The following is a 27,338-nucleotide window of genomic DNA, read 5'->3' on the forward strand; positions in this document are numbered from 1 at the left end:
GCCTGGTTACAAACCGGCCGGGGCAAGAACAGGCAGTGTTTGCACAGAGCTCAAAGCGCCTGACAAAGGACCGTGCGACCCCCCAGCCTGCGAGGCCCAGGGGGTCAGTGTGAGGAAACTGAGGCCCAGGGAGATGCCAGGACTTGCGCAAGGCCCCATGGGAAGGGAGTGGGACAGGGCGGGATGAGAATCCAGGACGCCCCAGTTCCCACCACTCCGCGGCAGGCTGTGCCCCTAATCCGGTCTCTCTTCTCTCCTAGCATCTTGGTGAACATGGACAATAACATCATCCAGCACTACAGCAACCACGCGGCTTTCCTGCTGGACATGGTGGAAGCAGAGGAGAAAATCCAGATCACCCTCAAGGAGCTCTGAAGAGCCCAGGGCTGCACTTAGGTTGGGACTTCTCTCCGGAAGCTGGACCCAAAGCGAGCAAAGCCTGGTTGCCTGTACTTGACCAGGGCCCCCTCGGGGGCAGAGGCTCAGCGCTGGGACGCTGCTTCGGAGAAGTGCTTGGACAGTCCAGGATCAATGTGAACGTGGAACTTCTCTCTGTTGAATTTATTATTATTAATTATTATTATTATTATTATTTGTATTTTGTGTTTTCTCCCCCTCCCCAAGGTGGTTCACAGCCGGGATGGCAGATCCGCTCATGCGGCCGCCCAGCAGCTGCCGACACATAGACAAGCAACGGCTTTTGTTCTCCTTTTGTCTTGGCCGGTTGCTGACTCCTCCACTAGGCAGCAGCTTCCTACTAAGCCGTCAGCCACGCGGAACCTTCAAGCAGCCCTACCCCAGCCGGCAGCTCCGCTGTCCACAGAGACTTTCTCAGATGCATTTACACGTGGCTGCTACCCAGACGCTGCGGCTCTGAGCACAGCCCCTCCACCTCGCCCGGATGGAAATACCCCTTCTCAGCCATTCTTTTCTACACTGCTGATGTGCGCGTCCTTCTGTTTTGTACATGTATAAATAGGCCTCGTTTTATATTTGACCCCGCACAGTGACCTCGAGAGCATTTCAAAACCGGGCTGCTTCACTTGCCCCGTGACTGCGTTGTTATAACTGTGGGCTTGGTTTTTTATATATTCCCTAGTAATAAAGTGACAGAGGTGGAAAGCAGACGTGTGTGTGTCAGACTCGGTGGGAGCGATGGGCAGGACCCGGCTGGCAAGGGGGAGGGAGGTAGAGGGAGGCTTGGAGGCTGTTTTGTGTTCTGCACGCTCAGTAATAACATGAGAACTCCTGGCTTGCAAAGCTACACTGGCTCTTTCGTCAGAGGGCAGTTTGTAGAGCGGCTGCTGCCAACGTTCCAGCCATATGCACACAGACTGACTTCTGGGGGCCTCCCTCCCAGTCCGTGTTGCAGAAATAACACTTAGAACCACACAGGTACCCTCACATGCCTGGGGGTGCAACGGGCAGGATTATTTCCAGTCTCTGTATTGGGAAACTGAGGCATCAGACTTCCTGGTTTCCTGCCAGGGATAATTCTATCTTCTCCCCCCCCGACGCTGCTGTACTTTGCCACCCTTAGGCCTGGAGCTTCTCTACCTCCTCTGAGTCAGTCCCGCCCCTTCCCAGTTCCTGAATCCCCCACAGCTGCTCTCCTGGCTACTGCTTCCCCAGTGGCCTCTTGCTCTGACACCTGCCTGCTCCAAGCAACTTCTCATCCATCCCTGGACCACTGGGAGCGGGAAGGCTTCCTACTCCCTTCCTGTCTAGGCGGTGAGGACCCAGCAGCCCCTTCCCGGGCACTCCCCGCAGGGAGAATCCCCCCAGCCTGTCCTCCTGCTCCCGGGAAAGGCAACTGTACCAGGAAGGAGCATCTGCGAGTGACTTGGGGGGTGGCTGGACGAGGAGAGAAATTCCAGGGGGTTGTTCCATGCATCAGACTGTGCAACGTTCGGTTAAATCGGGGGCTGGCTACGTTGGGAGGCCTGGTCAGTCTTCTGCAGGCACCTCACAAGGCTCCACGATCCTGTCCTCAGCCAACGACCCCCCTCCATCGGCTCCTCTGGTCCCAGGTGGCGTCACCGGCCCATGACGACTCAGCGTTCGCTTAACCCCCGTAAACATCCAGCCCCGAGCCTGGGCAGGACCGGGGCACAGCGACCCCCGTGTAATGTGGGCAGCAATGTTGGTTTGAGCCCGGAGCCTGAGCCGGCCTGCACCTCCCTGATGCCCTGTCAGCCCCGCCCCGCAGCCCACAGCTGCTTAATCAGCCCGGCAGCCCGGGGCTGTGTGCACCGGCTGATCAAGCAGCGGGGGGCTGCCAGCAGGTCCCTAGGGCTCGGTGTGGAGCAGACCCAGTCTGCCTGCTCGCCAGCTGCTGAGGTAAATCCTGAGGGGCGCCTGCCAGTTGGGGGGAGGGATCCCCTGCTGGTGGGGAGGCCCTGGCTGCTCCAAGTGGGCCCCCAAGGGTGGGGCCCTGGGTGCGGCCCAGCTGGAGAAGAGGGTGAGCTGGTGGCGGGGGAGGTGCTGGGTCAGCTTCTTGGTCTTTGCCAGCCCCTCCTACCCCCCCGGGGGGGTTTGGGCTGGAGCCCAAAAGGGGCAGCGGGGAAGCCGGTTTGTGCTGGGAATGGGGGTGCTGAGGAGTCAAGAACAAGTCCCCACCCGCATCCCCGCCAGGTTTCTAAAGCACTGCTGGGGCTTTGTGCAGATCCCCGGTTACCGCACAGGGAGTCCGACCCTCAGTTCTGTGCCTGGCTCTGCCCATAACTCATCACATCACCCCCTGGCTTAGGTGCCTCAGTTTCCCTTTCGGGAAAGCAGGGCTGAGCATGACGCCCCCATTGGGAAATGCCCGGGGGCCCCCAGCCATAGAGGAGCTAAGCACTGAGACGAAAGTAAATGCCCAATTGGTCTCCACTCAGCTGCTGGAAGTTTGGGGAGGTGAGGCCTGGGCAGACACAAAGGCCCAGGGAGGCCGTGGAAGGGTTCTCTGGGCCATGGGACTCGGACTAGGGGGCTGGGCCTTGCACGTGGTGGGTGGTCCCAGACTCTAGACAGAGAGCCAGGGGAACGCACTGCCCGGAGCCTAGTGCACCAGGCTGCCAAGCGCGGCCGCCGTGGTAACCGTGGTTCAGTGTCTCCTCCGGCCTGACTCCTGCTCAGCAATTCCTCCAGCGTCCCCTCTCCCAGGCAGTGCAGGTGCTGCTGAGTAACAGCCGTCCCCCATGGGGCGGGTGGGGCCAGGATACAGCTGGGGCGGGGGCTGCATCAGGGGAACAGGCTGTGGAAGGGGAGGCAGGGTTTGCAGAGGCTGCAGGGCTCAGGTGAGGCTCAGGGCTGGAGGGGGGTAAAGGTTTCCGGAGCTGCAAGAAAACGCCTGGTTCTGTTTCCCTCCCGTAATACAGGGAGGTTCCTGTAATTACCACAACCCCCTCAGTCAGTGAGTTGCTCTGCTGGAAAAGCCAGTTTTGCCCACCCTTGGTGTGCCCCGTGTTTCTGTGTAGCCGCTAGCCTGACGCCTGCACACAGCTGTGCCTCGGAATGGGCATCTGGCTTGTACCCAGCAGTCCAGGACCCAGGGGAAAGGCTGCCCCCTTGTGCAGTTGGGGGCTGAACATGGAGGGCAGTGGTTCGTCCGTAACATGGCTGTGTCCAGGGCTTGGGCAGGTGGGCTGAGATTCGGTGCCCAATGTATCCTTGGTTGCATCCGACATGAATAACGTTGGCGGTTTATTCTCCTCTGCACACCAGTGTAATTCCACATGGTTCGGTGAGCACTTGGGCGGCCCCAGGAGAGATACAGGTGCTGCCCGCTGAGTAGCAGAGCACCTGCAGCTGGCAGCCTGTGCTTCTCCTGGTGGTGCACATCCACACATGCATTGGTGCACATAACAAAATGTATTCCACACATGGCTGGACAATATTAGCGGGAACATTGGTGGCGTTCCTTGTGCTTGTCACCAGTGAGAGCAGAATAAGGTCACAAGCAAGCTGAGATTCTCTACAACGAAAGGCAGCACGGATAGTGTTGTGCCACTTTGCGCCAGTTGAGAATCTGGCCTGGAGTTGTGCAAGGTGGGCGTTGTTCCCTCTGCAGCCTTTGCACTAGTGCAGCAGGATGCTCCACCATTCCGAGCAGGTAGCGTTTTACACTCACGTTGCACTGGCCTAAGTGGCATAGGGCAATGGAGGATCAAGAGCCTAGTTTGATGCCAGCCTGCCCTGGCTCTCACACCCACCTTACATCAAGGAAAGAGCTGATTCACATCAGTGTGAGAGCAGACTCTGCCCTGCCCCCGCGCCCTGCCTAAGGTGGGTGTTTCGCTGACGTTGCTGGCTTCAGTATCGGTTCATCCCTTCCAGCAAAGGCGAGTTGCCATACAGCTGGTGGAAAGCACAGCTCACAAGTATGCGAGAGCATTCTTGACTCTTCACCCCAGCCCACCAACCCCTTTGGAAGATGAAAGGGTGAGCGGAGAGGCTCCGGGGCAGCAAGTCCTGAGGGTGGGTAAAGGTCGTGTGAAAGTATGAGCCCACTTGTGTTTGTAAGGAGCCCATGATGACAAATGGGGGAAGCTTCCACTGAAGCAATATTTGGCTAGGTCCAGTTGATGGCTGGTTTGTACTGACTTGGGGAAAAACCGATTCAAAAGTGTTTGACTTCTGCTCACTTGCAGCTCTGAGAAAAGCACCCGCAGCTGGGTGCACACCTGGAAAGCTTGCCGCTTGCACTGCACAAATTCTGCACATGCATCCCAAACACATGCCAGGACCTGACTATGCCTGGCAAACTGACACCACCAGAGCAGGAACCTCGCAGAAATGAAAACTGTCTCCTGTATCGCCCTCCCAGTGTGCTCCAAAACCAGCCACCCCTATTCTGCAGGGTTAAGTTCAGAGCGGAGCTGTGTTAGTCTGTATCTGCAAAACAACAAGGAGTCTCGTGGCACCTCGGACTAACAGATCTCTTAGTGCACGAGCTCCCGTGGGTAAAACCCACTTCATCAGATGAATAAGCGTGTTGTAACGTTCACTGCTTGCCCAGGTAGCTAATTATTTCAGTTTCATGTATCTTTTATCTACCTCCCCACCCTACCTTTATGTCACTGTGGATTAGTTTACAAACAGGAAATTGGTCTGTTGCAATGAGAAATGGGATCTCCTGAAATCCCAAACTCCCCAGGGCTTTACTGGAGAGATGAAATTTACACGACACACCAAGAGGGTGCGTGCTGTGTGGGGCTGATTCACCATCTCGTGGCCAGGCTGGCAGTCACTTATGTCAGTGCAAAGTGGGTCGTCAATGGTGCCCTTTTGGGACCAGCCTCTGGTCAGTCTGCAGATCTTCGACTTAGAGGAGTTTTTCCTGAAGTGCCAGTGAGGGGAGATATGGGGGCAGACAGGCAAGTGAATTGCCAAACCACCAGTCAAATGCTCAGTCCTCAACAGCTTCTCCTACTCCCGTCTCCTCTCACTGGTGATTAGCTGAGACTGCAGCACGCGTGCCAGTATTATTAATATTTACTTGTACTATCACCATGACTAGGACAGATTTATTTTGTGCTTGGAGGGAGGGAGCCAGAAGCACACCTGGATTCTAAAAGCCAGAGGTTCAACTGGAGGGTCAAGAGAACCACAATTTCAACCAGGGATAAAAATCAAGCAATAGATTATCACAAGTGTTGTACGTGATTGGCCGATATGTGACCAGAATTGATTAGCCCCACAGATACATTCCCACTAATTACAGAGGGTTAAAAAGAATCAAACAGTATTTGCTTGACTTGTTCAAAGTCAACTTAATTGGAAGCTTTTACGTCAGTTTCAGCCTGATGATCAGCTTTCAGTCTGCAATCTGTGCAAATTACCATGGTCAGCTGCCAGACTACAAGGCCAGTTAAGACATAGGTGCTGGGGATACTGTAGCTTGTTCATGTATTTGCGGGTGCACGGCTGGTTTAGGGTGAGTCCAGTCTTTGCAGAATTTCTCCGAAGTGTGAGGACGCTCCTGCCTACAGTACTGGAATCCACTTGTTATCAACGTTGTAGAGAAAGGACTGCTTCCCTGGTACTTCTGGAAGATACGTACCTATCACGAGAGATGCGGAAAAGAGCTAATGCAAAGAGCAGACTATTGACAAATATAAGAACTAGGGTGTCTTGTTTGCAGGGTGGGGAGAGGCTAAAGAAAGGGCTGTAAATCCTTGGCTGTATTTTTGATGGGCTGCATGGAGCAGCTTCAATTTGTAATGAATAATGGCAAGATTCCTGCACCTTTACTGACCAGGTCCCTCACGCTGGCACTGAAGTCAGTGGTGCTACATGAGGCATAAGGACAAATTCAACATGCATAAAGAAGATGAAAGCAGGGAATGCTAGTCTAGTTTTCCAGGTGAAATTCTCTGCTTTGCCACAGCGCTTTTCATGGTCTTGGTCATGTCACCTGGGCCAGATTAGTGTTTAGGTGCCTAACTCCTACTGAAATCAATCACGGTAAGTTTGAAGCTCTCTCTGCCTTCATTTCCCATCTATGCAATGGGGATAACAGCACTTCCCTACCAGGAGAGGTGCTGTGAGGATAAATCCATGGAAGGCCGGGACGGGCTCAGCTACTACGGAAATGGGGGCCATACAAGCTAGATAGTGGAGATCACCAACAGGGGCCAAAGGTTTTGTGAAGGCAGAAAGACTCTTCTCCACCTTGAGTATCTAATCGCACTGAGCTGACCTGTTATACAAATGGAAGTAAAGTCAGCTTCCGAGCCTCCTCGGCCTTTGAGATAAAACGCTTGTATATGCTGTTAAATTACAGCGGTCTGGGCAAACCATGCTTTTGTTAATATCCTCATTAACATTCATTGTCATGAGAGAAGGGCCCGAGCCAAGACACAGCAAGCTAGTTCCAAAGGTTGGCACAGATCCTTTGTTTGGACCTTCTTTTAATCTCGACTCTGATCCAAAATTCACCTTGATTGTATTTGGTGTTGACTGACTATCTCTCTATCGGTGGCTTTTTAAGTTACATGATCAATCAGAAACCCTGGACTTAATATTAAATTTCTGGCATCCTAAAATCCGGGCACCGAATACTTGGTGCCCAATCATCCCTTCCTATCGCTAATACGAGCCTATTCATTGAATCGGGTGCTATTTCGGTGGTTGGGGGCAATGACATTGACGTAACACTGCAGCTCTGCATTGCATGCGATTCTTACAGGCCTGAGCCATTGTGCATTGGATATGAATAGTGCACATGGGCTAACTCTGGTAAGATGTCGTCACAGGGTGCTTTGCCCCAGTGGAAGTCTCTTGTCTAGAGGTAAAAGGTAAAACGAAGGGGATTTTGCTATTTCCCAAAGCCGGTGCTGGCAGCTGGGTTTGTGTGACGGATGTCCTGATGTATCACACATTAACAATGCATGGGCATGATTTCCAGTTTAATTCTTGAGCTGCTTTTACTGCCGTCGGTTCAAAGTGTTTCTAGCCCTGCTTACTTCCTCTGCTTCATCTTGAATTTGATTTTCTCACATGTTTGAAAGACTCTGGGCTGGATCCTTGGCTGGTGTAAATGGGCACAGCTTCATTTGCTTCAATTTACCCTGCTGGGGACCCGGCATCTACCAAGCAGACGCTGCGCCTTTCTGCCCAAGCGCTTGGCATGCTCAGCATGTGAGATGTAGCAGGGCGGACGGGTATTGTGCAGCCCTCTAGTAAAATCTCTCCCTTTGTTTCTGCGGCCACGAGGCAGGGGGAAACCAACAGCACCATGTGAGCCGGGTCTGACATGCGCCAGCACGCTGTGGATGGGAGATTCGACAGATGACTAAACTCAGAGACTGTAAACAATAGCAAACTTGGTATTGTCTGCGCTCCAAATCCGGCATCAGCCTGCCACAGGGACGCAGGGTCACGTGTCTTGCATTGTTTACTTCCTCGAATACACCTCACTTACTCACCGCAGGAAAATACTGTTACTCATGGCGATTCCTGATTGCACAACACGCACCCAGGGCCAACTGCCACCAGCCTTCCTCAGGCTCCGCTGTGCCCTGCTGCACAGGCACCCGCAGGCTTGCAGTGCGAGGAGCAACTCAGCGGCCACAACCAGAGACTGAATCCGGCCTTAGCTTGTCCCCTAGGTGTTAGCATTGACGGGGCTGGAGGTGGATCCCCTGCATCGCTGGGAGGTCAGATGGCCCTTGGGCTACGATGGAGTAAAGGCTCCAAGCTCTAGCCCTCTGCATGTCCCCTGGAAGCACTGGCTGGTCATGGGAGCCAAGGACATGATGCCCACGGAACCCTTCATACGCTTCCCCCATCGTCTCTCTGAGCAGGCCCCTTCCTGAGCTTTTCTGGACGCAGTTACGGGCCCTGGTTTGTCTCCCACGTGTGCTGATGTCAATCAGGAGCAACTGCCCTGGACTCAAGGGAGTCGCACCAATGTTACACCAGCGTCAAAGTGGCAGAAGGCAGAGGAGCGCGGCTGGGAGGGCCTGCAATGCAAACACTTGGCTTCTTCATGAGTCACTGTCTTCCTTCTTTCACTGCTTCCTCCCCCTCGCCCACACAGGGCACTAAGGCAGCCCAGGGAAGACTTTGGTTGCAACAACAAGAGTCGAATGGGAGTTTTCCAAACACACCGCAGCTCCCAGAAGCTGTTTATCAAACTTGCCGACAGTTGGCAATAGCTGAATGGCGCTCGGAGTGTGTGTGTGCGTCTCAAGATATTTTAAACAAAGGGTACAGTGACCCGAATGCAGGGCTAGGAGTCAGGAGACGCAAGGGCCAATCCCAGCTCTGACACTGAATCTCTGTGTAACCGTGGACAAGTCATTTAGCCTCACATTTACAAAAGTATTTAGGTGCCTAATGGTGCAGAGAGGCACCTAATGGGATTTAATAACAGCTCCCATAAATCTAACTAAGGGTATGTCTACACTACAAAGTTAGTTCGAACTAACTTTCATAGGCGCTACACTAGCGCTCCGTTAGTTCGAATTTAATTCGAACTAATGGAGCGCTTAGTTCGAACTAGGTAATCCTCATTCCACAAGGATTAAGCCTAGTTCGAACTTACTAGTTCGAATTAAGGGCTCTGTAGCCCCTTAATTCAAACTAGTGGGAGGCTAGCCCTCCCCAGCTTTCCCTGGTGGCCACTCTGGCCAACACCAGGGAAACTCGTCTGCCCCCCTCCCGGCCCCGGACCCCTTAAAGGGGCACGGGCTGGCTACGGTGCCTGTGCCAGGTGCAAGCCTGCCAGCACCCAGCCAGCAGACCCTGCACCTGGCATGGATCGAGCCACCCACCCGCTGCCACCCAGCCCTCCCCCTCTTCCCGGGACCAGGCTGGTGGCTCCCGGGAGCTTGACCGGGACCGCAAGAGGCGGGCACCCGCCTGGTCTAGTGTGGATATTGTGGACCTCGTCCACGATCTCCACACTAGGCACAGGAAAGTGGCTGGCTAGGGCAGGAGAGCTGCCAGCCTGGCCACCCAGGAGCAGGTGTGCAAGAGAATCAAGGGGGTCCACTGAGACCCCCGACCCTGAGCCCTGAGCTTACAATGGCCGTCCTGGGTCAGACCAAAGGTCCATCTAGCCCAGTAGCCTGTCTGCCGACAGCGTCCAACCCTAGGAACCCTGGAGGGGATGGACCGAAGACAGTGACCAAGCCATTTGTCTCGTGCCATCCCTCTCCAGCCTTCTACAAACCTTGGGCAGGGACACCACTCCTACCCCCTGGCTAATACCACTCCATGGACCCAACCTCCATGACTTGATCTCACTTCCCTTTAAACTCTGTTCCAGTTCTAGCCTTCACAGCCTCCTGCAGCAAGGAGTTCCACAGGTTGACTCTTTGCTTTGTGAAGAACAACTTTCTCTTACTAGTTTGAAGCCTGCTACCCATTCCTTTCCTTTGGTGTCCTCTAGTCCTTCTTTATGGGAACTAATGAAGAACTTTTCTGTATGCACCGTCTCCACCCAACTCCTGCTTCTAGAGACCTCTATCCTGTCCCCCCTCCGTCTCCTCTTTTCTAAGCTGAAAAGTCCCAGTCTCTTTAGCCTCTCTTCATATGGGACCTGTTCCCAACCCCTGATCATTTTAGTTGCCCTCCTCTCTCCCAGCCTCTCTCTTCCCCTCTCCCACCTCCTTTTCCCAGTCTCCCCCAGTTTTGTTCAATAAAGACAGATTCCATTTTTGAACACAATTGTCCTTTATTTTGTACATCAATAAGAAGGGGGACTAGGGAAGGGTAAGTGGAAGGAGGTGAGGGAGGAATGGGGTACGAGCCCCCGATGGGGAGGACTGGGCTGGCTCTGCGGGCTTCTGGGGGTGGAAGCTCTCCTGCAGCCCCCCAATACCCCCTCTCCCCAGATGGCAGCCTGCGGCAAGTGCAGCCGGGCTGATGGCTGAGTGCTGTGATGTGCCCAGTGTGGGCACTCAGGGCACTCCAAGCCAGGACTGCTTTGCACGCGGGGCACCCCTGAGAACTGTCTGTCTGGGGTGGGGGTCGGGTCCCTTTAAGCACAGCCCTCGGCTAGCCTGAGACAGCAGCTCCATGCTCTAAGTCCTCCTCTGATGCCCTGCCGGCACTGCTTCCGGCCATCCTTTACCCCGCTTCAGGGTCCACTTAATGTGGACGCGCTAGTTCGAATTAGCAAAACGCTAATTTGAACTAGTTTTTAGTTCTAGCTGCGTTAGTTCGAATTAGCTTAGTTCGAATTAAGTAATTCAAACTAAGTTAGTTCGAATTAGTGCTGTAGTGTAGACATACCCTAAGGCACTTGTCTGTATCCTATACACCGTTGTATGTCTGACCCTTAGCCTTTCTGTGCCTCTGTTTCCCTAGCCGTAGAAAGGAGGGTCACCCTGCTAAATCAGCTACGGAAAGTGCTGAGTGCTGCAGCTCCAGCACCTCTGTAAATACAAAGCATTTATCAATATATTTACTTTACCTGGCCCAGGGAGCCCTTGTCGAGATGTGTTCCCTGTCCACCGTCCCGTACTGGAAACAAATACAGCACTAGAGATGTAATGCTTCGGTGGGCCTTCGTAGTCCACTATTTCGTACTGCCCCGGCCCCGGCAGAGGTGGGTTTTTAGGAGGTGGTACGGCTGCGGCGGAGAAATTCAAGTTTTGCTTGCGCCTATTGGAAGAAAAGCGAATACTCAAGCTACAGTCGGACGGGAGGGAGGTTTAAGCTTGAGACTAAAAGCTCTGAGGTTCAGTGGAGGGAGGTGCTGATGTTTCACTGGGCGCTTGCACCCCATGGGCTCCTTCGGAAAGCCCAGCTAAAAGCTTGAGAGAATGGCCTAGACAAGAGCTGTCGGCCCCTCGGCCCCGGTGCTTGGCCAGTGCGGGCCCCTGTACCAGTCACCCATCGGCCCCCTCGACCTGGCCCTGCTGCCGTGCAGCGCAAGGGACACGCTCTGGCAGTGAGGAAAGGTTGTGGCCAGGGGCAGGCAGCAGGGAACGGCCCCTCTAGCTCGCTGCTGCTGGGCCTCCACCCTTGTGTGGACACAGCCGCTTGCCCCTGGCGTGTAGGACGGAGACAGCCTGACTCGGGCGCCTGGATGCTCATGGGGCTGATATTTGCTGACGATGTGAGACCGTCCAGCTCCCTGAAATCTCATTGGCCTTGCCCTAGTGCTCTGTGTCTAGCACGCGCTCTCTGGCGTTGCCTCTCTCGCAGCAATGGGCAGCCTGCCCCCGAGGGCCGCGTGCTGCCCACTGGGGCTCTGTGTGGTCTGCCAGAGATTTCCGTTGCCATGTGCAGGGTTGCCAGATCCTGCTGGTTTCCATGCGTGTTGGACTCTTCCTACCAGTGTTACTGAACACCCCCCGCGGGAAGAGGTGGGTGCTGGCTGCGCTCCCTCTGCAGCCAATCACAGCGCTGCTGCGGTGCAGTCGACACGTGCCACCAGTTCTAGGGGTGCAAGCGCAGCGAGCACAGCCCCCGTCCCGGGAGAGCCACTCGGTGATGACAAGCTCGCAGCCCCCTCGCTGCCCAACAGCTGCCCACCCCCTGCAGTGAGCTCCAGCCGCCTCCGTGCAGAGCTGCCGACCTGCCCGGAGACTCCTCAGACCTTTCCCTGGCCAAGAATTTATTGTTGATCTTAATCTTATCTCAGGCAAAGCCATGTCACTGTCAGTGGGCGGTGCTCCCATAAACCTACTGGAATAACCTGCTGCTGAGCAGACTTCTCTGCCTTTCCTCCACGCTGCCAAGGGGGAAGAAAGGGGCTTTTCCTCTTCTCCCTGCCCATCGGCTGGGGGTGGGAGAGGCTGGCTGGGCTGGCCTGAAGAAGTGCGTGAAGCCTCGCGGGGAGGCCGTCGTCCGCCTGTTTCGCAGACTCGGTGCCATTCAGAGGCGCGTCTAAGCGTTAGCCCAACCCAACTGACTCTTGGCCCAGCGCGGGGTGCACCCCACGTTAGTCATTCAGACGGCTGTGAACCCCTCCCCTCTCACTCGCACGCCACAGTGCCCGGGCGAGGTTCCTTAGCCACAAGGCATTACCTCGGGGTGAGATCACGCATTGGTTTTCGTAAGGGGGGAAAATTGGGTCAAATGGGCGAGGTCTACACTAGGGGGCAATGTCGAACTAAGGTACGCAACTCCCGCTACGTGAAGGGCATACCTGGAGTTGGAGGGACGCAGCGTCTCGACCGCGGGGGTCTACGGGAGAAACTTGTCCATCGATTCCCCTTGCTCTTCTTGATCCAGTGGAGTACCGGAGTCGATGAACGTGCAATCGGTGGTTGATTTAGCAGGTCTTTTCTAGACCCTCTAAATCAACCCCTGGGCGCTCAATTCCTGCAGCGCCGATCTCCCAGTAAGTGTAGACAAGGCCATGGTTAAAACCTCTGACTGGCCGGGAGCTGTGGGATCTGTTCCCTGTTCTTCCATTGGGTCGCATCTGTAAACCGGGGATTGTCTATCCTACCTACAGCACAGCCATTGTGTAGTGTGTGTGGCGACAGTTTGTATATTTTGCTTTTCAGTGTTATCAGCCCATCTCCCCTTTGAGGCAGAACACCCTGGGACTTCTGCTTCCCACGGGAGCCATTTTTTGCCCATCCCCTACACCAGAAGCAGCCAAGTCGGGGCTTGCTGGGAGATGGTGGGAGAACGGTGCGGAGAGCCGGGTGGAGCCTGCAGGCTTGGCTAGCGAGGACTGGCAGTGAGAAAGCAGACAGGCTGGGACTCACGTGGAAGGGGGCTTCTTTGCGGCGGCTGTGGGCTTGTCTAGCTGATAGGCAGCCGGCCCGGGACTTGTGTTGTGCACCTTTGCTCCCCGATGGGTATTCGATCTGAAGCAAGACACGGGGATCCTGGGTGACTTCTGGACCAGGGATTCGTTGATTCTGTAGTGGCCTAATAACACACAAGGGCAGGGATGTCCCGTCAACTGCACTGGGGCCGGCACGGCTCAGTGAAAACACCCGACGTAACAGGGAGCAGCACAAGAGGGTGTTTGGGGGTAAAGCATTGCTGGAGATGATATAAATTGCTACCTGGAGCAGCTTACCCCGGGGCGCAGAAAATAAGAGCCTGCTCTAGCAACGGGGTCCTGGACTTCCCAGGAGGATGTGCAGGCAGGAAAACTAGCAATGACACGGACAGGTGAGATGCTGACTGACTATCCCCTGCCGTTACACCACCGACTGTCAAGTGGCCAGAGCCAGCCAGCCTCCGGCTCCAGGGTGTAAACTTCACGAGGCAGAAGGGCCAGGAAGAAGTTTCCTTCTATGGCAGCATGACAGACGGAGGTGTATTATGGGGCGCTAGGTCACACCACTCCCTGAGCCCCTGGCACTCTGGGGAGCCCCCTCCCCATTCCAATAATCTTTCTGGAGCGTGACTCCCTCTGGCTGGTCAGCACCAACACTTCCAAGGGGCCGTCCTGGAGAACCCGGACGTGCCACCTACCGATACCAGAAGGGACACAAACCCGCAAGGTGGCGCGTGTTCCCTGGGACACGCTGGGTGCCCGGCTAGCCTTGGTTCCAGCCAGGGCGGTAAGGCCCTCGTAGAGTCAGATTCCAGGCGATGCTGCTCTGCCCATCACAGCAGCTCACTTACACGGAGAGGGCCATTTGTCCGCTTTGTCAAGGCTCAAGCCCCTCGGCGTTCTGGACACAAACACCGCCCGGGCGCACACGTTGTTGCTTTGCTTGCAGAAATCTAGAGAGGCCTGGGCAAAAGGAAGTCTCCATGAATTGCTTTGAATTGACTTTCCTCTTGGGTAACTACTAATGTCACAAAAAATGCTGGGGGGAAGCTGGGGGAGGAGGCGGGGAGATTGAGGGGCAAGGACACGGGGCATGGAGGCGGGGGGGCGCTGGGGGCAGGGACACGGGGCATGGAGGCGGGGGGACGGGGAGATGCAGGGGGTGGCATGGAGCTGGGCGGGACCTGCAAATGGGCGGCCTGCGGATCGGCTACAGGTTTGGCTAGCCACGCAAGGCTCATCGGGCGGGGGAGGGAGCGGGGGCAGGGTCGGGAGTGGGTTATACAGAATCTCTCTTCGGTCCATGATTTTTAGTGTCTGGCAAATTCGTGAATTTAAGCACTGAGCCTCGTGTTGAACAGATTCCTGAGAGGTCGGCCAGAGTGAGCCTTTGTGAAGCGTGTTTGCCCACAAGAGGCTCCGTGTTTGTCTCTCCTGTTTCCTGTGTGAGTTCGTGCGAGAGGTTGGGGATTATCTGCTTTCACCGACACCGATGTCACTGGGGCATTGAACGCACTGGATGGAGTGTGCCACATGTTGGAATTAGCTTGGAAAAGAGACAACTAAGGAAAGGGGGGATGGGACAGAGGCCCATAAATCATGCCAAGGTGGAGAAGGGGAATAAGCAAACGTTATTTCCTTGTTCCCATAACACAGGAACAGGGGTCACCACGGCTACGTCTACACTGCACAGTTAGTTTGGAACAAGCTATTCTGGACTAGTTACTCTGGAATAGCTCCTTTCGAAACAGCGCGCCTACACCGCAGGGAAGCCTCAAAACGAGTCCAAGGCTGGCTCCCCTAAGGGAGACGCGCTACCTCGATTGAGAGCCCCGGGAGGCAGTGGGGAGGGGCTATTTTGAAATGGCAGCAGCGGAACCTCCACACAGGCCGAAATGGCAGCAGCGGAGCATCCACACAGGCCGTATTTCAAAAGAGCTATTTGGGAACAGGCCCTATTCCTCGTAGAACGAGGTTTACAGAAGTCGGAATAAGCTGCCCGTTATTTCAAAATAACAGAATTACTGTGTAGACGCTCGCATAGTTATTTTGGAATAATGGCCGAAATAACTTTGCTGTGAATACACACCCCAAATGAAATGAATGGGTAGCAGATTTAAAACAAATGAAAGGAAATATTTCTTCACACCTGTGGAACTCCTTGACATAGGATGCTGTGAAGGCCCAGGCTATAACAGGATTCAAAAAAGAGCTAGACAAATTCATGGAGGATAGGCCCATCCATGGCTAATGGGCAGGGATGGTGTCCCTAGACCAGGGGTGGGCAATAGGGCAGCGGCAGCTCACCAGGGTGAGCTCCTGGTGGGCCCTGACAGTGTATGAGATTATACCCTAGGGCCTGATTTGCAGCTCTAGGGGAGAACCACCTGTTGACTTCAGTGGGAGTTGTGCATGTGTCGGGGACTGGGCCTCTGTTTTTTCCCAGACTGTCTCTTTGCCTATGGCCATAAATTATCAGGTCTGGCCACCTCGTCAATTGATTGTTTCCTGTTGTGCTGCTTGAAGGCTAGACACCATCTCGTCCAGTAAAGCACAAGACTGTCATTAACCCAGGAAGAGTATTCCCAGAAGCAAATTCTTACAGTGTTAGAAATAACATTCTCCACACTCATGTGACTACGAGATGTGAAATAATCGCCTCCCACAAACTAGCTCAAACAACAGAAAACTTGTTGAAACAGCCCCTTGTAGCTGGAAGGCACCGTGGCAAAGGCCAGTGTCTTCCTCGCAGGGTGTCTCTGGGAAAGCCGGCCTTTCCACCAAAGCAGGTCCCCGGGGCGCTGCTTGAGAATCCCCTCGGGGCGCACAACATCCCCCAAATCCCGCTCCGCCAATGGGGCGAGGCAGGTTTACACCAGACGAGGATCTGATCCTTTTATAAACAATGAAGACACATGATCCTTGAGTCTGACCAAGCCTATAAATGGGAATCCCTCTCTACCTCGCAGCCATGCCACCGTACGTGAGAGTTAGTCAGGCCCCACGGATGTGGGAGGATCAAGCGTGGTCACTGTTTGTGTGGGGGACAACCGGGGACACGTGTGATTCTATCCCTAGCAGCACTCGTCTCTTGGCGAAACTTCGGAGCCAATGCCTCGGCTGGGGGGCTGGGCTGCGGAAGGCTGTTGTTCCAAGGAGTGTGATGTGTGGATAAGGCACTGGATTGGGACTCGAGAGAGCTAGGTTCCCAGGTCTGCCGTGGACGTAGGAAAATCAGTTATGGTCTCTGCTTCGCTGATCATTAATGCTCCACTCTCCTTCACTCTGTCTTGTCTACTTCGATGGCAAACTCTGGTGCAAGGACTCAGTCTTGTGTGTAGGGACATTTGGCAAAATGGGAACTCAGGCTGGTTGGAGCCTGTAGGCCCGATACGTAATATGAATAATCGCAAACTCCTGTGCAGGTCCAGTGGGCTGCAGTTTTCTCCTTCTCTCGCTGCCTGCACAGTTGTACAACGCCGGCGCGTGAGGAGCCAGCAGGCGCATCCGCCCGAGCAGTCCCCTGGGGTGTCACACTCGAAGCGAGTAGAGTGAAAACAGAGCAGGGTGGCCACACAAGATTCTTGTTCTAAGGGACAGACACTCAGGGAGCTGGGGCTCCAGCAGAGTTAGAGTAACGGATCTGACAGCTGACCAGTCAGCCCGGCCGAGGACTGCCGAGGGCACACTGAAATCCAGGACCAAGAGGTGCACTGAGATTCGTAACCCTCTGCATTTCGTTAAGAACTCCCTCGCAAGATGCTCCAAGCCATCATGGAGAAGGCTTGCGACACCCCAGGGAGTCCTGTAGTATCGTCCCCATGTCACAGAGGGATGCGGAGGCACAGAGAGGTTAACGTGTTATTCAACATCACACAGAGTCACGGGCAGAATCAGGAACAGAACTCGGGGCCAGGACCAGATCCACAGCTGGTGTAAACTAGCATAAGTCCATGCAAGGCAGTGGGGGATCCGGCCCTTGTTTCAAGCATTAGACCACCCGCCTGCTAGGAACACACCTACGAGGTGACAGCCCAACTGTGACACTCCCAAAGGCTCCTCCGGGCTGTGGGGTCCTTCAACCCCTCGGGTTACGCTGTGGTGCAGGCGGCGCGTTGCTGCAGTGGCACATCTGGGCTGCCTGGGCGACCGGGACTGCCGGGCTCTGACCTGTTTCCAGTGAAGTCAATGGCACAAATCCCACTGACTTCACTGGGCCAGGAGGAAGCCAGAGGTGCACAGGAGATACACCTACTCCTATCTCCTAGAGCTGGAAGGGACCTCGAGTCATCAAGTCCAGTCCCCTGCCCTCACGGCAGGACCAAGTACCATCTCTGCCAGATGTGCCCCAGATCCCTAAATGGTCCCCTCAAGGATTGAGCTCTCAACCCTGGGTTTAGCAGGCCAATGCTCAAACCACTGTGCTATCCTTCCCCTGTCGCACACCCTTACTGGGCAAGCCATGCTGTGGCCCACGCAGGGTTAAACGCAGTCGGGTGGTCACCCTATAATCCCCCATATCACTGAAAGGGAACTGTACTTTGGCGTTGACCCCCTGGGGTTTGCCCCTTACTTTGTACTGATTGGGCGCTGGGGTGGTCTTTTGCACTCGCTTCTTAGCAATGGGCTGCTGAAACATGCTGGAGTTTCCGGTGCTGAAATCTTGCTTGGACTGGAAGGCCAGGGAAAGGTCGTAGGCGTTCGCAGCCGGGTAGCTGGGTTTTCTGTTGCAGGGGAGACGAGCATCCTGGAAAGAGAGAAACGAAAGGACTCAGTAGAGCTGAATAGCGGTGCTGGAGGGAGAGGGGCGAAGTGCTTGGACCAGGCTGTGGCCTCTGGCCCTTTACATATGGCTATCGCTGGGGAGGGAACGTCCTCAGCAAGAACGAATGGTGGGGAGACTTTCCATTGCAGCTCCGAAGGAGTCTAATCCTGCCGGGATGGTGCCGAGCGCCACTCGTTCCCTTTGGCTCAGCCGCTTCACTTGGGCAGTGATTCAATGATCTTCCTTTGGGCTGGGCTGCAGATTCTAACGGACGGGGCAAAGTTACGGGCGCTCAGTGCTCGGAGCATCGAAAGGACCAAGCCGAGTCTCTAGCTTGGCTCATGCTTTGTGAATCCAACTGAAATGTACAGAAGATCTTTCTTGTCACTGGTTTTAGCCATTTTCAAGCTGGTTGAGTGCAACACCTGCAGCTAGCCCGTGTGTGGGGGAGGAGGGGGAATGTTTGTCCCTCCCCCCTTCACTTCCGTAACTCCAGCTCAGCTCCGCCAATCCTGCTCCAGTTTTCTATTCAAAAGGGGGGAAAAATCACCTAAGGGGTGAGACCAAGCGCAGAACATTTAGCCCCAGAGGAATTTGTTTCCTAAGCAATAGGCGCAATTGAAAAAGCAGGTCAGCTGGAGAATGGAATCCAGTGGCGTCTGCCCGTGGCTGGTCCAGGGATTATCTGTCGCAGGGGCTGGGAAGGTTCTCCATTACTGTTCTTCTCTAGCACTATTGTATCTCAGGCCCAGACCCTCCCGGCATTTGGTAAGGCACTCTAAATGTATGCAGCAAGGGATGAAAAATGAGACATGATCATTAAAGGCCTATTGAAATCAACTGAAAATCCCTTCGGCCTGGATCTTCTAAGGTAATTAAGTGACTAACTCCCTTTAATTTCAGTCGGAGTTGGACACTCACACCTCCTGGGCGGTGGCTCAGGCCCTGAACAATGCGAGCCCTTCCCCTTACCATGGACGGGAAGTAGCCCGTTCCTTTCGTCGACAGGGAGGTGCTGTTCATCTCTGCAGGCTGGTGAACGACATTGTAGAATCCCGGGCCTGGAATTTCATTCTAAAAAGGAACCAGAGAACAGTTCCCAGCCGTCGCCCTCCCGAACACACTCCAAAAACGACTTGGCAAGTTTCGGAGCTGTGACGCATGGGGGTGGGTGAAGGCCCAGCTGGGGAAGGCAGCCAAAGCCCCGCCCCCTCTCCTCAAAGCCACACCCCTTTCCCCGAGACCATGCTACATCACCTCCCGCCCGAGCCCCGCCCAACCCCAGATGAGGGCTAGGGCTCCCACGTGGCATGGCCCCAGCCTTCCCCAGCCACCAGGCTGCCATGCAGCAGGGCCCTAGCCCCTCCTGAGCTGCTGGACAGTGTAGCACTTTTGGGAAGGCAATGCCTTTCCTGGCCTGCATTACCTTCTGCCCATGCTGTGACGGCAAAACCTAGGAATTGCCAGGCTGGGTCAGATGAGAGATCCGGACTGTCCATTATCCTGTCTCAGTGGCTAGGGGCAGATGCATCAATGGAAGGTGCAAGAATGCCTTAATGGACGGGTATGGGATAACCGAAAAGGACTGTTACTGCTATGCCGGGGATGTGCTCACAGCAGGCCTGCTGACCTGGGGGCGAGGGGAGGGACAGTGGCAGTAGATGCTGGAGAGGAGGTGGATGCCATCAGCTTTAGTGTCCCTGAGTCTTGTAGAGCGAAGCATGCCTTATCAACAGTGTGGCCTCCTCCACAATGTAACTATTGATACTTTCGTGATCAGTAACAGAAGCTAAACACTTTAAAATCCTACGAACTCTTGGCCTTGATTATACCCAGTGGCAGTGAGTTCCAGAGGTTACCTTTATTATTTGTTATTACCACAATGCATAGGAGTTCCGATTATGTACCCGGATCCCATCTTGCTAGGTGCTGCACAAAGAAGCTACGCTGTGTGCACAATTATTTCCTTTGGTTGGTTTTCAGTTTGATGTGAACAAGCCTTGTTTTCACACAATGAGAGAGAGTAACCAGGAGCTCCCTATTCCCCTCTCCTCTCTCAGATCAAATCTCATTTGTCTCCTCTCAAAACCAAACCCCAGTCTCTCTCCAGGACTCATAATTGTCATCTATTTCTGAAACCCTCCTATTTGTGCTGCAGCTTTAATTTTGAGTCAGGGTGACCAGAAATGCACAGAACATTCCAGGTGAAGGCGTACCCTGGATATAAATAATGGCATTATAATATTTTCAGTATCATTTTCCATTCCATTCCATGGGCACCTGATCATTTTGTAGTAGCTGTCATTGTGCAATGAGCAGATGGTTTTCATTGTTTCAAAATAATAATCTTATTTTAATGCCAGTCTCAAATTGCACAGAAAAATTAATATGAAATGGGAGATTATGTTTCCTTCGTGTCTGCAAGGCAATTTATACAGCTTGGGAGTTTCGGAGTGAGTCTGAAATCTCTCTTGTACATCTGACTTGACTGAATTAATTCAGTGTGTGGACAGAATGCATTATTTGCAGTTACCGCACCCTCCCTGACTCAGCTCTCTGCCTGAGAGAGAACTGGGTGGGATTCTGTTTAGAGAGCAAAATAAACCCAAACTAGCCTCAGTTCAAGGCAATGACCCTATAAGCATTTGAGGCTCAGTTCTGCAAGGAACTAAAGATCTGTAAAGTCCTGTGCTCCCGCTAACCCAAGGGACACCAGCCGGATTTGTAGAGGCTCAGGACTGTGTGGGATGAGAAATATAGCCTGCTGTCAACACACATGTTGGAGGACGCAGGTATGTAGGAATGGAAATATCTGAGTCTCCTGAGCCTGGAGGGCATATCAGCATCATGTGACCTTGTCAATTACCAGTGGAAAATATTTTGGATGGAGCGCTGGACAAGCAGAGGAGATTGTACAAACACAGAAGGAGGTTCTGTCTTGTCCTGTCCGGTTCCTCTCCTGAGGAGTGTATGCTCAGATCCAGACAGAGATACACAACACAGTGTGGGAATAACATACAAGAGATGGGTCTGAAGGGGAGAAACAGTAGTTGGTAGAGAGGACACCAGGAGCAATTCCAGCTGTACACCCAGTCCTGCAAGGAGTGACATCTGCGGGCAGGCATCTGACCCCCCCATGCAGGCCAGGGACAGCAGGAAAGAACGAACAAAGCTGGCAGTGGGGAGAGGACACAGAGGAGTGACTCAGGGAGGCACAGGCAGTGGGAGAGGGTGTAGGAGGAATACATGAATAATAAAAACGAGCTTCCGAGAAGAGTTTGCATTGGCCACAAGCCCCGGGCACGTAAGGAATGACCTCGCTACCTCCTTAAGAGGCTACCAACCCGACTGGCCAGACTGGCACCCGAGTGGCTACCAACCAGGACATCACATTCTGGGACCGGCTCTAGGTCCTTGGCGGCATAGCCAGGAGCTCTGCAGGCCTGAGTGGCCAGAGGGGAGGAAGAGCCTAACCCTAAACCTTTGTGGCGGGCGTAGGAATGGACTTGGCAGTGTCTCGTCACCTGGACGGGCAGGCAGCTCGGTACACAGGCTTGCGGAGGAGAGGAGTCAAGGAAAGAGCTGAGAGAGAGGTACCAGGCGGAGGACGAGTTAGAACTCAGATACCGATGAGGCAGGACAGATCGGAGCACGGGCCATGAAGAGCTGTGTGAGGACGCCAGGTCCAATCCCGACCCGGAGAGCAACGAAGGAAAGGCATGACTGGCCAGCTGCTGGCTGCGAGCTGGGGGATACGAACAGTCACTAATGGGGAGTGTCCGCATGATGAAAGCCCTCGTGAGAACGGGTCACGTCCTTGTCCCAGCAGAGATTCTGTATTCGCTTCATTCCATTTTCGTTAAAGAGGCTGAGGGGGAATCCTGGTTCACCTCCACATTACTCCCCATTGCATTCAGTGACTGACACTCTTATCTGCTGGCTGTGGCAGGAGGCCACGACCCGGATTCTACGGCTGGTTCTGATGTTGACTTGCTGCCTGATTGTGGGCAAGTAATGTCACCTCTCTGGGCATCCATGTCCCCTCCCATGCTATGTAGCTGCCTCTTCCTGTGTGTACATACAGTGTCAGTACCTACCACGTATCAGTAGGCACCACTCTAATGCTAATCACACAACTGCACCAGTAAAAACTGGAGCCACCCCATCGGAATCAGGCCCTGAGCCTTCCAAGTTCACCTCCTTTATAAAAAAGCTCTTGGGAGCTACAGTGCAGAGAGCCACGTCAATAAATATTCTGCAGACCCTGCAGAGAGGAACTATAAGATGCACCGAGGACTCATGTAAGTGGTGCAACTCCATGGATTTCATTAGAGATGCCCCTACTTACATTAGACTTTACTTGGCCACAATGGGACTAACACTTCCTGGCTGGAGGACGTGTACGGAGTTAGGCACCTACTTGCTATTTGTACCTTTGAAAATCTACTCCACCTTGAGCTGACTACTTGCCCGTAAATCCTTTCAGCTCCTTGAGATTGCATTCTGTCGAGGTGGAAGGCCATTAGGTCATGGTATTCGTTGGTCAGAAATATGTTGCATACAACACCCAATAATATACATTGAAGTTCTAGTAGAGAGTGAATCCCTGCACCTGTGGCCAATGTTCCTGCTAATTTTTTCCATCCATGTGCAGAATAAATGTTTTGTGCACTGAGGCATGTGTGGACGTGCACCAACTGTAGAAACACCTGCTGCTGGCCGTGGTCACTCAGCTAATCAGCTGGGTAACATTTGAATCTCTCCTGAGCAGCCACCCAAGGGTTCAGCTTACAGGGAACCCTGCTGTAGCTGTGCCATTATGTTCCATGGAGACATGACCAGGTACCTTCGCAAGGAGAAGCTCAGAAAGCAGCCCTAGTATTCGATGCAGTGACCTTTCCCTAGGGATAATGCCTAAGCAAAAAGCCACTTAGGTCTTGTGTCATGTGTGGTTTGGCCCGCTGGCTGCTCCATCCTCCAGGCAGGACATTCTCCGAGTAGAACAGAGTGTTTTGTGGAGCTACCTTAAAATTCTACCTCTTCTCTTTCAGCCAGAACTTTGCATCAGGTCACCTGGAACTCTTGGAAGCTGACCAGGCAGACAGATGGCGCCTGCATGAGGCAGTTAAGCAACTTCCCCACCTTGATCACTTCCCCTCATGATGATGTCCATGGATATTAGTGATACTCCAGCCGGAGTTAATGAACTCTTGATATTGCTGAGATGGAGAGACAAGCAAGAGGGAAGAGATCAAAGGGAGACTTAGAGAAAGAGACGGTACCAAATAACTCTCTGATCTCCCACTTGGAAAAGGGTGCATGGAGCTACGGAAATCCTCAGCTGACTAAATGTCCATGGCATTCTTGGGAGCCAAGCAGGGTTAGTCACCAGATGGAGAGCAGGAAACTTTCTGCAGGAGGCACAGAGAATCCTCCTTCCCTCAGAAGAGGCAGTAGTTAGAAAGCTGGAACCCCGAAGACCCCTTGTCTATAGAGGATGTGTCATCTGTACCAGCTAGAGAGGAAGAATTAGTATAGATGTCTGGTTGACTTGTACTGTGCTACAGTATCTTTCTGCTTCCCCCTTCTGGCCCAAGAGGAGTAGGCAGCATCGTCTCTATTTTTCAAAGGAGCCTAAGAGAATTAGGTACCTAAAACCTACTAAAATTCAGTGCTGTTCCACTGGTGTTGTACAGCATAACTCAGTGGTGGACCAGGGTCTTGAGTGTTAAAACGGAAGTTTCCTACAGTTCTTTATCAACAAAGTCACATGACTCTTTCATCAAACTATCTCAGTATTTTCCTCAGTGATTTTCAATAACACTTCTCTTCTGCCTCGATGTTAGTGGGTTTTTCCCCAAAGCCTGATCCATGGAATATTATACAAAACATGTATGCAAGCCATGTGTCCAGTTCAGCTCACCCAACCATTGTTATACGATGAGATCCCTAGAGATAATAGAATCATAGACTCATAAAATACTAGAACTAGAAGGGACCTTGTCAGATCATCAAGTACAGTCCCCTGCCCTCATGACAGGACCCAGTACCGTCTAGACCAGTGGTTCCCAGACCTTTCGGCATCACGTCCCTCTTTTTGATTTTCGAGAAACCCTCACGCCTCCCCCAAATAGCAGCAAAACTTGTTGAGGAAAAAAAAAAGGGAACTGACTGGGGACAAACCACAAAAATAGCAGCACAACTTGTGGGGGGAGGGGGAATTGATGGGGGGGGCTGGGTTGTCTCACGCCCCCCCCCCCCCGGAATTTCTTCTCGCCCCCCAGTTTGGGAACCCATGGTCTAGACCATCCCTAACAGGTGTTTGTCTAAGCTGTTCTGAAATGTCTCCAATGATGGAGATTCCACAACCTCTCTAAGCAATTTATTCCAGTGCTTAAACATCTTGACAGGAAGTTTTTCCTAATGTCCAACCTAAACCTTCCTTGCTGCAATTTCAGCCCATTGCTTCTTGTCCTATCCTTAGCAGTTAATGAGAACAATTTTTCTCCTTCCTCCTTCAAACACCCTTTTAGGTACTTGAAAGCTGCTATCATGTCCCCTCTTAGTCTTCTCCTTTCCAAACTAAACAAACCCAATTCTTTCAGTATTCCCTCAAAAGTCACGTTTTCTAGACCTTTAATCATTTTTGTTGCCCTTCTCTGGATCTTCTCCAATTGCTCCACATTTTTCCTGGACACAACACTCCAGCTGAGGCCTAACCAGCGCAGAATAGAGGGGAAGAATGACTTCTCGTGTCTTGCTCACAACACACTTATTAATGCATCCCAGAATGATGTTTGCTATTTTTTGCAAGTGTCACGTAATAGGAACATAAGATTTAAGCAAATGTCTTAAATCTCAAATATGTCTGTTACCTACCTGGTTATACTGAAATCTCTTTGCTTGAGAATTAAATCCCTTTTTTTCAGTGTTTGGGATCACTCTTGTCTCGTATTTATAAGGAATGGAGGAGACCTTGTAATCTAAAAGGTAAAGGCGATAAAAACAAGATCCTGAAGGTAACGATCCAGGAAATATGTAACTGTAGCACCAAACTTCATTTTAACTAGGAAACGTACATTAAATGCAAAGCTCGCATTAATGCCATGCTCGGGTCACAAAATCACCATCTGGTTTGGCTCTGAATTTTTCTGTTTTATTTATTGCTGTGGAGCTTTAAAGGTGCTTCAGTGATCACAAAGGGCCTTAGGGATGACTCAGATACTGCTGACTCCTTTTCAACCCGTGTCCTTACTTAGACCGTAATGGCCACAGAGACCGTTTAGGTCAGTCACTCTCCCAGAGGACACTGCCGCCCTGATCCTCCAAGGCAGGAGGCAACTCACTTCCATTGAATTGATAGCAACAAGCTCCGGGCCTCTGTGCTGTGCAGCATTGGGCTCAAAGGCCTTGCCCACACTGAGACTTCCTTGCCATTTCCCACTCGTGCAGCGTGGTGACAAAGGTGGGAGGTCGCGGGGCCGGCGCACTGTGTTTTTACCACTGTGTCATTGGAGTAACGCTGGTTGACACTGTGCAAATCGCCTGCTCTTCCCTACTCTGGAGCTCCCTCTGCTGCTGTTGGCAGTGGAGCGGGGCCAGTAGCTGTGCCACAGCCAGAGGGTTTAAACAAAGGCTCTGTGTGAACATGGCCATGCTGCTGCCCAGGGAGGAACCGGGGGCGAGAGGATCTTTGATATTAGTGGGAAAGGCAAACCAGGGACGAGGTGAGGGAGAAACGGCAGAGGAGAGAATGCTCTGCCTGTACGGAGAGCGAGGTGGCAAGTGCTAAATCAGAGGGGAGCTGCGAGACACGGGCTATGATTTAAATCCACAGAAGCAGGCTGCTGGGCCACTTTGGCCCTGCCCGGTCAGTGGGAGGGGAGCGACCCCTGCTGCCGCCCTGCACCAGGCCCCGTAATCCGCCGAGTTCCTGAATCATCCTTTGGACTGGACGGGAGGGCTCTGCCTGGAGCTGTGTTTTCCCATTCTCTGCCACCAAGTGATGACTGCATGTGAACGCGCTCACAATACCGTACCCCTGGATGCTTTCCCGATCTGCACAGCATGGGTTCCTTTGACCCTCGCAGCTACAGCCAAGTTCTCAGAGCAGGCAGCCATGCCACGCAGCTACTGCACACTGGCTGGAGAAACTCTTCCTCGCAGACTCACCATTTTGTTTCTAAACCATCAATTGGAAATATCAGAAATGTTATGAAAATGAGAAGGAAAAACTAGCCAGCGTTTCTAAACCAGGCTGGAATGGCAAAGCTGTAATAAACAAGGGAATTTCCTGTTCCGATTACAATGAATACTGTGTTTTACGTCCTACAGAATCGGTCACCAAGAAGTCCCAAGATCCCTGCAACCCTGACTTCAGTGGGCCTGCTGGGGGAATGAAGGGTGCAGGTGCGGCACCTACACATTGACAGCAACCCGTCTGCCCTCTCTGGGGAGGAGTGACATGGTGACAACCGAGCTTCTCGGCTGCGTGGGAGGGAGGGAAAGGATTAGACCAGAAAAGAGTGAGGCAAAGCCCTGCTCTTGTGCCAAAAGCGGTGGGGACCTGGAACCTCTACAAGGAGTGCGCTGAGCCTCTGGTTTGAAGGTTATTTTAAAGGTGACACTGGAGCCAGAGTATGAAGCCCAGGACTTGTGCTAAGAGACTCTGCTAGGCCAAGGGAGAGGAAGCATCCCCTGCTAGGACAGCAATTCTCAACCTTTTCCCATTTGTGGACCCCTAAAAAATTAAAAATGGTGGGGCAGACCCCTTGGGAACCTGCCGCCTGTCTATAGAGATGAATTCTATTCAGTCAGTTTTCAGTCTAAGTCTTTCGTGGACCCTTTCCAGGGTGTGTGCGCGCGTGGGGGGGGGGGGGGGGGGGGGGGGGGGGTCTGTGTGTGTATGTGATGGACCACAATTCGCTGTGTAGGACTCTCGTCTCTGCTAAGCCAGAGGAGAGGAAGCGTTGCATGTTGGGACTCTGGTCCCTGTGGAGTCCAGGGGGAGGAAGCGTTGCATGCTGGGGGTCTGGTCCCTGGGGGAGGAAGCGTTGCATGCTGTGGGTCTGGTCCTTGCAGGGGCGGGGGGGGGGGGTGTATTTATTGCATGCTGGGGGTCCGGTCCCTGCGGGGTAGGGGGGTGTATTTATTGCATGCTGGGGGTCCGGTCCCTGCGGGGTAGGGGGGTGTATTTATTGCATGCTGGGGGTCCGGTCCCTGCGGGGTAGGGGGGGGTGTATGTTTTATTGCATGCTGGGGGTCCGGTCCCTGCGGGGTAGGGGGGGGGTATTTATTGCATGCTGGGGGTCTGGTCCCTGCGGGGTAGGGGGGGGGTATTTATTGCATGCTGTGGGTCTGGTCCCTGAGGGGGCGGGGGGGGGGTGG

The 27,338-nt window shown here is 53.4% G+C and overlaps 2 protein-coding genes across 5 annotated transcripts in view; one reads left to right on the forward strand and one right to left on the reverse strand.

Moving 5' to 3' along the window:
* Nucleotides 1-1,701, forward strand: part of GRHL3 (grainyhead like transcription factor 3) — a 37,893-nt gene extending 36,192 nt beyond the window's left edge. For 2 of the 3 annotated variants that reach the window (XM_075908608.2, XM_075908607.2), the window contains one exon: nucleotides 261-1,699. In XM_075908608.2, coding sequence (XP_075764723.1) covers nucleotides 261-375 — 115 coding nt within the window. In that variant the 3' untranslated portion in view covers nucleotides 376-1,699. Of the gene's footprint in view, nucleotides 1-260 lie in introns of all 3 variants that reach the window. The other variant, XM_075908612.2, reaches the window with a different exon arrangement.
* A 3,762-nt stretch (nucleotides 1,702-5,463) lies between these two features.
* On the reverse strand, nucleotides 5,464-26,129 carry STPG1 (sperm tail PG-rich repeat containing 1). Of its 2 annotated transcripts, none has more exons than XM_014577185.4 (8): nucleotides 25,991-26,129; nucleotides 24,831-24,934; nucleotides 18,924-19,025; nucleotides 17,760-17,933; nucleotides 14,038-14,149; nucleotides 13,164-13,329; nucleotides 10,910-11,100; nucleotides 5,464-6,046 (listed from the first exon to the last, which is right to left on the reverse strand). In XM_014577185.4, exons 1-8 carry the CDS (start codon nucleotides 26,070-26,072, stop codon nucleotides 5,970-5,972), a joined length of 1,008 nt encoding a protein of 335 aa, XP_014432671.1. In that variant the 5' UTR covers nucleotides 26,073-26,129; the 3' UTR covers nucleotides 5,464-5,969. The 2 variants fall into 2 exon arrangements, with proteins under 2 accessions (XP_014432671.1, XP_089629601.1); XM_089773475.1 differs by lacking the exon at nucleotides 5,464-6,046 and adding an exon at nucleotides 7,260-7,754.
* Nucleotides 26,130-27,338: the final 1,209 nt, after the last annotated feature.

This window comes from Pelodiscus sinensis, chromosome 26 (genome assembly GCF_052426305.1).
Source record: "Pelodiscus sinensis isolate ZL-2025 chromosome 26, ASM5242630v1, whole genome shotgun sequence".
Taxonomy (NCBI): Eukaryota; Metazoa; Chordata; order Testudines; family Trionychidae; genus Pelodiscus; species Pelodiscus sinensis.